This window comes from Syngnathus typhle, linkage group LG2, assembly GCF_033458585.1.
Source record: "Syngnathus typhle isolate RoL2023-S1 ecotype Sweden linkage group LG2, RoL_Styp_1.0, whole genome shotgun sequence".
NCBI lineage: Eukaryota > Metazoa > Chordata > Actinopteri > Syngnathiformes > Syngnathidae > Syngnathus > Syngnathus typhle.
This window is the reverse complement of record NC_083739.1, coordinates 20047514-20060313: the sequence shown is the minus strand read 5'-3', so window position 1 is coordinate 20060313 and position 12800 is coordinate 20047514. Positions and strand designations below refer to the sequence as shown.

At 41.6% G+C, this 12800-nt stretch overlaps 1 protein-coding gene across 1 annotated transcript; it reads right to left on the bottom strand.

Annotated features, from left to right (window-relative positions):
- Positions 1–1250: 1250 nt before the first annotated feature.
- On the bottom strand, positions 1251–6269 carry LOC133167108 (keratin, type II cytoskeletal 8-like). Its single transcript, XM_061297665.1, has 8 exons — positions 5779–6269; positions 4300–4508; positions 3994–4054; positions 3543–3638; positions 3226–3390; positions 2986–3111; positions 2646–2910; positions 1251–2060 (listed from the first exon to the last, which is right to left on the bottom strand). Exons 1-8 carry the CDS (start codon positions 6172–6174, stop codon positions 1771–1773), a joined length of 1608 nt encoding a protein of 535 aa, XP_061153649.1. The 5' UTR covers positions 6175–6269; the 3' UTR covers positions 1251–1770.
- Positions 6270–12800: the final 6531 nt, after the last annotated feature.

Below are 12800 nucleotides of genomic sequence, written 5' to 3'. Positions count from 1 at the left end.
CTTTCAGCAAACTCATTTTCAGTGTCAATGTTTCAATACATATTTTATGACAATGACAAATTTTATTTCCACTGGGAAAATTTAGCACCATTGTTCTTGCTCCATAACAACACAACATTGGTATCCCTGCAGGTGCACATGCAAGTTGTTGCTAATTCAAATGTGGTCCTACCATTTGCAGTTTAGTGTGTGTGCATTTGAAAGACTTTACTAGTTTGTTTACCCCTTGGAGAAAATAAATAAAACGCAAATTAATCAGATTCACTGCTCCAACGTGTTTTGTAAGAATTTCTCTCATGGTGGAATCAGTCATTATGGACTGATGGCTTTTACTACAGTTTGGCAAACACAACGTGGACTTTGTATCTTTATCGCACCGACCGCTTTGAGTTTCTTTTATAGAGGCTACGCTAAAGAAAAAAAGCAACAAAGCCAAAGAAAGATAAATGTACAGCCATAAGGTGGTTCCTCAGCAGCCACTCCGGCCTCTTCGTAAGAATCCTCCTGTAAATGCCAAGAGTGGCGCTGTGACCTGTAAACTAAAGCAGTGTTTTGGACTGTGCAGATTTTCCTTTCAGTATTTGGAGCCTAAGAGCTCAACTTTGCTATTTTGACATAAACATGTTCTATATTTGTCAGGCTTGAACTGGAGCCTAAAAACCTCTCTTTATTCCCTTTAAATTCAACGCACGAGAGTCATGTGGTCTACATGGTAGAATAACTCACTGGAGTACAACCATGAAATTGCCGTGTGCAAAGTAGTGCAATGCAAGAAATTCAAGAAGATATCCACTTGTGGATTATGGCACTGGTCTCTCAGTGCACCAGTGTAGACGAGATGGGGCGCTGCTAACCTCAACTTGGGACTTTGTGAATCGGTGGGGAGAATACTTCAGAGACCTCATCAATTCCACTGACACACCTTCCTTTGAGGAAGCAGAGTCTGGGGAGTCTAGCAAGGTGGGCAATCCTATCTGAGGTTTAAGTCACCAAGTTGGTTAAAAAAAATTCTGTGGGACAATGGGTGCCTCTATATTGGCAGACCAGGGTGGTGGTCCCCCTTTTGGAGAAGAGGATCTGTCTGGAAGCAGACTCTTATGGGTGGGTGGGTGGTTGGATGGATGGATGGATGGATGGATGGATGGATGGATGGATGGATGGATGGATGGATGGATGGATGGATGGATGGATGGATGGATGGATGGATGGAGCAATCTGTGAGTAGTTGAAATGGAAACCAACACAACATGTTGAGATTTTTTTTTTATTTGGTGTGGTAGCAAAAACAGCACCTCAGGACTACATTATGATGTGGGCACTCTCCTGGGAGGTCAAACGGTTACAGGACACGCATGGGGAAGACATGCACTACCTACAGTAGCAATTGTTTTTTTAGACATTAGTTAGATCATGGACACTTCAGCACATTCACATTCCTTCGACAGCTCCACCGTTCACTAGAGGGGGAGCAGTCCTCAGTGAGTAGCTGTTGCGTATATTCAAATTTCGGATTTACCTTCACTTTAACATCACTTTCCGAGACAACACTCAAGTATCACACATACGAAATAGATTCTTTGGTCCCTTTCAGGTAATTGGTAGCGAAAGGATACTTTATTGCTTGTTTTTTTTTAAGGCTCTATGGTAGAGTGACTGGCAAGCGTCAGACATGTTAATTACAAAAAGTTAGGTGGGAGTTGAAATGTAAGTGTAAAAACTACCAGAGAAGGGAGCTCAAAGCACTCTGAGTTGCGTTAAAACCACACTAGCTCAATCCTCAATGACCTCGGAGGACTCAGACACCACTTTGCCATCCCTGGTCTCGATCATCTTGATCACCATGTTCTTCTTGGTTTGGGTGTTGACGCCGCTGCCGCCGCTGAAGTTGGTGGTGCCGTAGCTGCCGCTGCCGTAGCTGCCGCTGCCGTAGCCGCCGCTGTAGCCGCTGCCGTAGCCGCTGCCGTAGCCGCCGCTGCTGTAGCCGCCGGCACTGCTATAGCCGCTGCTGTAACCGCTTGAGTAGACGTTCTGTCTCGTGTCTATGCAGCTGATTGGGTTTGCTGTGGAAACATACACTCAGAGGGTTGAAAGGCCTGTTTGCTGGCCAAAACATTATCAGAAGTTTTGCACTACATTTACAACCTGCTCCATGAAATTCTATTCGTTTATTCCCAAATGTCTACCTTCTTAATTTTGCGGCCTTTCTCTTGGCTACGCTGCTTCCAAGATATGTGTGTAGAAGTGTTTCCAATCACATTTCAAATGTGCCACACAGGGCCGGTGGCAACTTTCTGTCCTCAAATTTGTAGTTAGAAAACAAATACAGGCAAGATTGACTAGCAAGACAACAATTCAGTTTTCTGCTGAAAGGGTGGAAATAAACCACTTAAACTTTAAAGAAAATTTAACTTCAACTACTAATTTTAAACAGAGAATCTATTTTGTATGACTGATACATATATCTGATTGTATGTCTGAACTTCGGGCATGTTTGTTTGAGTCTGCCCTGTGAATGCTTTCTCTGTAAATAGCCATGGAATTACACACAGTACTGTAAATACAAAATTATGCAAAATACGCAAATATTGCATAACCCCACTGAGCATAGGATTCACCAATTTGTTTCCCTATCAAGCAACACTTACTGGTTTGTTTGGAGATGCTGATGGATTTGATGCCATTTGCCAGTCTGTCCTCCTCGCCCTCCAGCAGCTTCCTGTAGGTGGCGATCTCGATGTCCAGAGCCAACTTGACGTTCATCAGGTCCTGGTACTCGCGGATCTGGCGGGCCATGTCTTGCTTGGCTCTCTGCAGGGCATCCTCCAAGTCTTGGATGCGGGACTTGGCATCCTTAATAGCCAGCTCGCCGCGCTCCTCGGCCTCGGCAATCTGAGCCTCCAGATTGGCACGCTGGGAGAGGGTCAGAACAATGACGTTGAATATACTTCTGATCACTTGCTTTATTTGCAAAAGATTCATCCATACCTGTCCTTTAACGCAATCAATCTCGGACGTCAGCCTCTGGATCATGCGATTGAGGTCGGCAATCTCTGTCCTGGTAGCCCTCAGGTCATCTCCATATCTGCTGGCGGATGTCTGCATCTCCTCAAACTAAACGGACAAAAACAAGGGTGGCTCTGGATGAGTGTAGTTGACCAAACACACCCTATGTTAATTCACATACTAATGAAATATGATGAAAACGGCCAAAACGTAAATTTTTACCTTGGTCTTGTACCATGTCTCTGCCTCAGCCCGGGTGCGGTTGGCGATGTCCTCGTACTGAGCCTTCACCTCTGCTACGATGCTGTCCATGTCCAGGTTACGGCTGTTGTCCATCTCCACAATGACTGATGTGTCCTTGATCTGGCTCTGGAGCTCACGCAGCTCCTAGACAAGGACAACAACAAAAATAAATGTTTAGCAATACCATCCTGAGGAATGGCATTTAACGCTGCAGATGTAAGAAAAGCAATGCAATAAGTAGAAATATCAGCAAATGGCAAGCGCATAAAGATGCAGCCCTCTTTTTGTATCCATACCTCCTCATAGATGGACCTGAGGAAGTTGATCTCGTCTGTCAGACTTTCCAGCTTGGCCTCCAGCTCAACCTTATTCATGTAGGCCTCATCAACATCCTACAGAAAATACAAGACTGTATTCAGTTTGGACACTGAAGCAATATTTCAAACAACCCATTGTTATGGGAGAATTGCAGGAAGGGATTTCATGACCAAAAAAAAAAAGAGTAACAGTGGAATTAAATGAAAGACAATGAATGTTGCATATTTTTACACAATTACCATACTAGTCCTGCATATAATTGAATGCAACATTTTTTTTTTTATACACTTATTTGAATTTGATGACAAGGAAAAATATATTATTTTCAGTTGACAACAATGGCTCCATTACAGTCATTTGAAAAGTGCCTCAAGTCAACTTTTGTTGCTGTGTGATACAGAAAATGTAAAGGAATTGAATCAAACTGACCTTCTTGATGAGGACGAAGTCGTTCTCACACTCTGTACGCTTGTTGATCTCATCTTCATACCTGCCAGACAAAAGGAGAGCTTAGTATGCCACGTGGTTCACGAGTTATACACAAGTATAACACTAGGAGGTGCAAGTAATCTATCCCACCAGTCCGCTGAATTAGTCTGGTTTGTGGAAACAAATGAATACCAGCAACACATTGTGTTGGTATTGGAGAAATGTACAGGCCTGCACGCTGCGGCTGTGCAATATACAGCCATGTAGAAATGAATGCTTTATTGATTTATCTGTGGAGGCACTCACTTGTTCTTGAAGTCCTCTACCAGGCCCTGCATGTTGTGCAGGTCAGCCTCCAGCTTCATCTTGTCGTTGCCCAGGCTGTCAAGCTGTCTGCGCAGATTGGTGATGTAGGCCTCAAACATGGCGTCGATGTTGGAGCGCGTGGTGGTCTGGCCCTGCAGCAGGTTCCACTTGGTCTCCAGCATTTTGTTCTGCTGCTCCAGGAAGCGCACCTGAGGGAGAGGTGGTGGTGGGTTAGGGTTAGACATAATGAATGAAGCAACATGAGCTAATAATTAATGACAGTGTGCATGCACTGTTTGTTTGTATAGACACACATACTGTTTTGTTTCTTCTTTCTCCTCTATTTATTTTTATGGGTGAGACAGGCTTAAAATACATGTGTTCGAAAAATGTGATTGAGTAGCCTTAAAAAAGTTTACAGTCATAGATAATGACAACTGCTTTCAATCTCTTTTTTTCTATGACTAAAAATGGGACTCAGGTTTGAATCGAATATTTTTACAGATACCACTAATATTATGAATACTCCTGTCACCTTTTAACATCCATCAAACTCGCCATGCCTCCTGTTCCCCTTCTATAGTCTTTGTTGATCTTATCTGTCTTGGGAGCTTTGCAGGTTGCCTTTTTAGAGAGGAAGGCCTGACGTAGTGCATGCATCCCGTCAGAGGATGAGGGGAGGGGGGAAGAGTGGGGATCGGGGTGATGTTAATCTGTCTGGAAAAATTTGGTGATGGAGGAACACAGTGAGTTAACCTATCAGCCTTGTGCCTTCCTGTTTTTGTAAATGAAGCCTTTTGCAGGCAAATGAAAGGAGAGGCAACGGATGGTGGGTTTGAGCAAAATTTCATCTGTAGTTAGAGAGCGAGCGAGAGAGAGAGAGCGAGAGAGAGCGAGAGAGAGTGAGAGAGATGAGTAAATATTTAACTAAACTAAAGGTGTGCCCGAACTGGTTGGGATTAGGATCCATACGGTAATCTAATTTGTAGACATGAGAGTTTTAGGCCTTCAATTTAACTTTTTGGACTGACTAATAAAGATGGTAAGTTTTTTTGTTGCATTATGCAGCTTCACAGCTGCTGTTGATCAGAACATGAAACCTGCAGGGCTTTTTAAATATTAACCCACTGCTGTGGCTTTAAGAGGGCACGCGGTTCTTGGTTACATGCATTCTGTAGATAAAATGGTGTGTGTGGAGGGGAGGGGGGGTGTTTCCACTCTCCGTTCGAAAGTCCAGTGGTGGAGGGCTAGTGGGAAGTAAGAAAGGGCCCCACCCCAGCTAAAGGGAGGAAACCAATCCCAAGGTAACTTGTGCTGCTGCTGCCTGACACGCCCTTTGCTAGCTGCCTTGCTGTCTTTTGTGTTAGGGAGCCTGTTTCTATGAGTGGATCACTCTGTTAAATTAATGCACGTGCAGACAGAAGGTTTACATGAGTGTGCGCTACTCTGTTTGAACTCTTTTACAACTTTTCCGCTTACCTTGTCAATGAAAGAGGCAAAGCGATTGTTGAGGGTCTTGATTTGCTCTTTCTCCTGGGTGCGGACAGCCTGGATGGTGGGGTCAATGGCCAAGTTGAGCGGGGTCAGCAGACTCTTGTTGACAGTCACAGCAGAGATTTGGGCCTGACCCAGTCCCATGCCACCCCCAAAAGCCATGCCCGATCCACCCATGCTGGAGCCGAGGCCGTAGTTGCTGGTGCTGGTGATGATGCCTGGCCCTCCATAGCCCCTGTTACTACCCCCGTAGGAACTCCTGACGCTGTAGCTCTTGCGGGCGGTCAGCCCTCCTGCTCCGGTGTAGGAGTGGCTGCTGAAGTTCCTCGGGGCAGAGGAGCTCCTCACGCTGTACGAAGTGCTCTTGTAACTGGCTGCCATTGTGAGCTTGAGTTTCTTTGCTTTTTGGATGAAAGTTGGTGAGGCAGGCAATCCAGCGGAGGGAAGAGAGACCAGAGTGGATAGAAAGAGATGAGACTCGCGAGGAGTTTTAAAGCGCCTGTTGCTGTGGGAGGGGACTGGGGTGGACTGCCATTGGCTGCAAGTCTGGGCAAGGGCCTGGAGGCAGGACTGTAATATTACACTCGTATGACATATTGTCAGCCACTGAAAACCATTACCTGACCTTCCTGCAGGCCTCCATGTTGTTTGAGAAATCTTTTTGGGAGCAAATAGTCAGGGGTTTTAATGTTTCGCTTTGTTTCTACTGTCATCTGTGTTTTGCGCCGTCTAAACTGTTCCAGTATCAGTAAAGCTTCCCAAATGTGTAGACCTGTGCACCGTGCAGCTGTATGGGTGATGCTTTGGTTTAATGAATGACACAAAAGTTAATACAGAGCACCCAACAGAGTGGAGCTTCAGGACTCAAGCTTTAGCCTGTTCATAAACTCAGTAGCATCAATATTACTACCATTACACTTGGCAAATTAACATGCATTTCAATATGACAGCAGGAACTCTGTCATGTTTTACATGTCAAGGTAGACCGCAAGACAGGTTTTTCAGTTGGAGCTCCCAGGTATTCACTCTGTCGTTGACTTCCTAAAATGAATAATAGCTGTCATATTTATTACCAATTCATATCTCAGCTATTTAAAAATACAAAAAGGAAGGGTATGTTTCTTCACATTAAGTTTTATCTCTTGTATCATTTTAACAGAAGTACACTAAGCCAGTTTTCTGTCTGTGTTGTAGCATCTTTATATTTATCTGACACCTGCAAATTAACATTATCCTATTAAACTTCATAAATCTGAGAAACACATCATCATTATTATTATTACCAAAACCACCTATTTTTAACCAACAGATTGTTTTGGATATAACCTTATAGAAATTCTAAAACACAATAAATTGTTATAATTCTTTATCATCATTTTACACTGTGAATAAAATAATATTTTTGAATGTTTTGACACCAATTATTATATAGAGAGCAAAACCTTAAAGGTCAGGCAAGGTAGTGGTTGATCTCTGACGTTTTCCAATTAACTGGTTTCCATTCAACAATCACAATATATAACTGTACAGGCAATGTTTTAAGAAACATTTTTACGTTTCTTAACTAGGACAGTAAACTGAGGTTAACCACGGTTAGCAGCAGAGGTGGCGACACTCATGAGTGCGAGTTTCACTCATTTCGGCTCTCACGCTATGGCGCTGGAAATAAAATTGTTTTTTCATAAAATCACCAGCTTTAAAATGATTGCAGATTGACAGGTTGGACATCAATGATCAAGAGTCAAGTGGAATCGGGACTAATATTCTCGTTCTCCTGGAATTGTTCATATTTGTAAATACTAAAATTCTATGCTAAATTCACCACTCTGAAGATTGCGCGTGATGTGTCTTTGACTGTCCTGTGCCGCTCTTCTTTGAAAAAAAAGAAAAGTCTTGGCTACAAACAAAAATCAATATGCTGACAAAGTTAATGAGAAAATGATATTCACATTCAAACTGTTGCTTTTAGCTTGTTCCTCATAAAGAATCTCACAATGATGGAGCACGTTTTTACATTCTCATAGCAATGACCTTTCTCATAAGAATGCAGGCATATTTGCTGTCTCTTGATGTAAAAGATTTAGAGTGGATTCTGATAAACGTTGACCTAAGAGTGGACCTGTTGGCTTTGGCAAAGTCTGTGCCCTCCACTTCTCGTCAAATAACATCCATCACCTCTGAGGTATCCTGCGAATTGATATTTTACAGTGGTGTTAGCAGTTTTGGAAGCTTTAGAGCTCAAAATTCTTTGCTTATTACGGTCAAGTTCTCAATCGTACACTGAGCAAATCCACACCAGGTGAGTAGCACAGTGAACCAACTGGTCTTCATTACCTTATGGACATGGAGCATGAAGGACAACATAATGAAATTTACCATGAATCTAAAGACAATAGCCAACAGCTTGTATTTGTCGCTAGTCATTACAATTCCTTATCTAACTATAATTTAGAGATAGTAGTACTAATCCTTTTTTCAATGGCCACAGCATTAGGTTCCAGCATTTAAAAAAAGGTCTCTTCATGATAAAAACAAATATACATAGATTGAACTCAGGCCGATGGTGCCTTAAAAAATACACAGCATAAAGATGAAAAATCAGTTCTGCATCATAAAGTTCTTTAATTTGGACTCGTTCAGTGATAACTGACATTTTACCATTGAGAAGTCAAAAATTGAATTCACCTTTTTATATGACAATGTGAGCTCTCTCATGGGAAATGATAAATTACCAAATGAAAATTTGTTTCTTTCCAGAAACACTAATCTATCAATCTATCTGCCATTGTGGTTGTAAGTTTAAACTGTACTGCATCATACGATATGGTTACCTTATTTGGCCAGTTGACATTAAATAATTCTCATTGTGATGTGGGGCATTTTAACACCATTACATAAAGTTTTTATTAGCTATAATTCTTGCATGCTTGCAGTATATCACTCATAACTTCCAGCAATGTAACTTCACTTATTTCCACATTGGACTGTGATCCACCAAGACCCGCCCTGCGTTCTTCTCCTCCCTCCCCCAGTCCCCCGTCATGATGAGTCATGTCTTACATGAACCAGTCCAAGCCCCAACGCCATAACCCCTCTCCTCTCCTCTTTTTTTTCTTTTTCTATCGGTCTTTTTTCCCGCCATTGGCACTCGTCCGGCATCATCGTCATGGAAATGTACAAAAATAAAACTCCCATCCTCCTTGAACCACAGCGGAGGCCAGTAAGAGCAGAGGCATTCGACACGAGGCTGAGAAAGCCAAGAGGCATCTGAACCAATGCCCCAAAAGAACATTTGGCAACACTGATACCATGTTGTGAATGTGACTGGGACAGAGATATCACAGATCAATGGAAGAGCTGCTAGCTGTGACTATTGTGAACGCAAGTAATCATCTGGTTTTGAATCATGCGGGTGGTTAGTTGAAATCAACAGAAACAGGAACTTTTGTTTTGCAGTGCTCGGAAGAATTTCACAAAATTGACAAGCACTCATGAGTCACAACATGGTCTAAAACGTGGACTCCTATATTTCGCGTAAAAAGCTGGTCCATGTTTTAGTGTGTATTTTTAGCCACATTGTATCAGGTTTGTTCTCTGCTCTTGAATGAAGCAACAAGCTACATTACACAAGCAGGACGCGATAAGTCTTATCAGGCCTCCTTTTGCTGAGTGGAGGATTGGAATTTTAAAAATCAATTAAAATATTTTTCCAAGGAAATTCATCAGGATTTTGTACAAAAAGTGACAATAGGAAGGAGAATGTCTAAACTTTAAAAAAAAAAAAAATCAATGTTACAAAATTATAGTGATTAAACGTGTTACTAAACTTAGTAAGGTGGCAACAATACAAACCAGGATCTGGTTATTTCCATTTTTTTCCCCCCAATAGAAAACATTGTTTTGAAATACAAACTAATTCAAGATCAACCAGCATTTTAATGGATTATGTTTGATCTCTAATGTTGTACATCATCATTTACTTTGCAAAACTAAGATTTTTCAAAACATGTCACCTTTTTTGTAATGTGGAAATGTGTTTTAGTATTTTCTGTAAAATTCACATCATGCAATATGCAGTGCATATTTCAACTAATATTGTACAAATAGCAACTCAAAAGTGGCTCAGAGTTCTGTTGCATTGTTGAGACAACGTTCTACTCAGATTTTGTGCAGCAATATTTGTTAAATGTACTAAGATTAAATAAGAGAATGAAATCTGAAGTTGAAGTCATTCAACTCCCCCCCCCCAAAAATAAAAATTTGTAAGGAGCATCACATTAGGAATTCAATTAACCTAACAAGGATGTTTTGAAAGGTGGGATGAAGTTGGAGTAACCCGACGAAAACGCACAAAAGAATGGGACCGAGTGCAGACGGGATTCCATGACCTCTTGAATGTGAAGGAGACGTGCTAACCACTGTTACCGTACTGCCTTATGGAAAAATATGTTTTCTAATCCAAACAAATTGCAGCCTGACTGAACAAACTTCTTAACCTGAGCAGCTCCAATGAAATGCGCACAGGGTACTATTACAAATACCAGATTAATGGCCATTGGTAAATTTGATACTAAAATCAATGGCACATGTTTAAAGTTGCCACTGTTGCTCATTGCAACACCAACACATTATGATTGTGTATCATCTGTCTAATCACGAGCTGGGGGCTGATATTTCTTGTGACTGAGGTCAAGCAACAGTCTGCAATGTACCGCACGAAACATGGGTGGCTACAAAGAGACAAGTCTGACCTTTACTCTCTCAATCCATAAACATCCCAAGTCTTTGTCGCAAGTTCCGTTGTGTGTGAGTGTCTGTGGCGATGACATAGATGTGTGTTGATGGGTGTGACCCTCTCTCAGTCTTAACATCAAAATACACACACGGACCGGTGAAGGAGTATGTGTGCTGCGAATCACCACACAAATATGATGACTCCTTGCGACATGGGCTTTTGCAACACATTTGGAAAAAAAAGAAAGAAGTGGAAAACGCGTTGAACACCAAGCGTTTAAGGACACGCTGGACAAGACTGTTCAGACTTAAATGAGACAATAATGTGCATTACAAAGTCGGTTTGAAGAGACCAAGATGTTTTTATCTGCATTTCTATCTTCTGTATCTGTTGGGTCATTCCTCCAATTGGCCCCAATTCGTCAAAAGGTGTCTGCCTGTGTTCAAGTTTATCTAGATACTATGTACCAAAAAGAAAAATATAAACACAATTTTCTGTTCCGCTTGTCCCCACGGCGGTCGCGGGCGTGCTGGAGCCTATCTCAGCGGTCATTGGGCAGTAGGCGGGGGTCACCCTGAACCGGTTGCCAGCCAATCGCAGGACGCACAGAGACGAACAACCATCGGCCCGCGCACTCACACCTACGGGCATTTGGAGTGCTCAATCAGTGCATGTTTTTGGGATGTGGGAGGAAACTGGAGTGCACATAGGCACGGGGAGAACATGCAAACTCCACACAGGGAGTGGCGGACGTGGAATCGAACCCACACCCTCCGAACTATGAGGCGGACAGTGCCCCACCGACCCACCCTGAACAAAATTTAAAACTGTTAAATTAAATATGTATGTTTTCAAGTAATTGCATTATATTTTTCCCCTCATGGGAACAGGCTCTGAGAAACAAAATGTTTATGTTTTTGCTTCAAGTGCCAATGAACACATTTGGGTTAACTAGGTGCATTTCTTTTTCATAACCTGATTGGATTTTTTTCATCAAGTTAACAATAACATCAGTTTATCCGGCGGGGCTTCCTGTCAGGATACACTGTAATCACCATGCACATAACAAGCCTTTGTGTTTTAAGGCCCCATTGTGTTGCGTGTTTGAACATTGAACACCATTAAAGTTGCATGGACCCTCCCTTGGATGGCATGGAACTCTTTTACTACTCTTTCCTCTCAAACAAACGGCTCTTTGGAAAGTTTTGGATAAATATTACAGTGAAAAACATTGGGTGGTGACCATCACAGTAGTTTTGGCCTTGATTGAACCATCAAGGGCCCTTTTTCATGCCTGGTGCAAGTCTTGTGCAAAATGTAGTCTAACAGTGCACATGAGTCAAGTTTTTGTTCTTTAGGCATTTTCGTAGACAGCGCAGGTAGAAAGGGGCATTTGCGCCACTGTGGTATGGAACGTAACTGACTTATACTTCCTGGCAATGAAAGCGGCTCCACTCATTCCATTTAAATCCAGCACAGGAGAGGTGCAGACAGTCTTTGACGTTGCAGAAGAAACAATCTAAAGTCTAGTGTACTGTCCTCTGTCTCGACTTACATGAAACGTGATAGCGTACGAAAGAAAAAAAAGAATTTGACCTACTCACGGTCCTTGTTCCGTAGAAGTGAATGACACATAATAGTCATGATTGATGATTTTGGGTTTCAGGAAGATGTGTCAAGTTTTAAGATGGACATAGCCCATTTCTCTGTATTCAACAGTGACGCGAGACAAATCTTGGATCCAACAATTTATTAATTAAATATAAGACCTAGCTCCACCCTGTACTGGAGAGTTGCAATTCTTGAGAATTTTGCACTTTTTTCCAACATGTCTGTAGAAATTCTGCGACAGTGACACTTTCTGGCAAGTGAATCATTTTAGGCATGACATATCTTTGGAGGAATTAAAACGGACCTTCCCTTCCAAGTGATGTAATGACAGCATGCAGCGTAATCCCAAACTTGATCATTCAGTCGGGAGTAAAACTGAAACAAATGTTGACATGCTGTTACCACTAAAATTGGTTACTAAAAATGTATTTATTTGTGTTATTTATGTTCAAATATTTTTTCTTTGACACATTTTAATGTACTTTAATAAATAATCATAACAATAGTTAATTATAAATAATACAATTTATATGTGACTGATGTTTTATTATTATTATTAAAATTAAGTATTTTCCACGTTTTAATGTATTTTAGTAAATAATCATAATCATAGTTAATTATAAATAATAACATTTAAATGTGACTGATATTATTATTATTA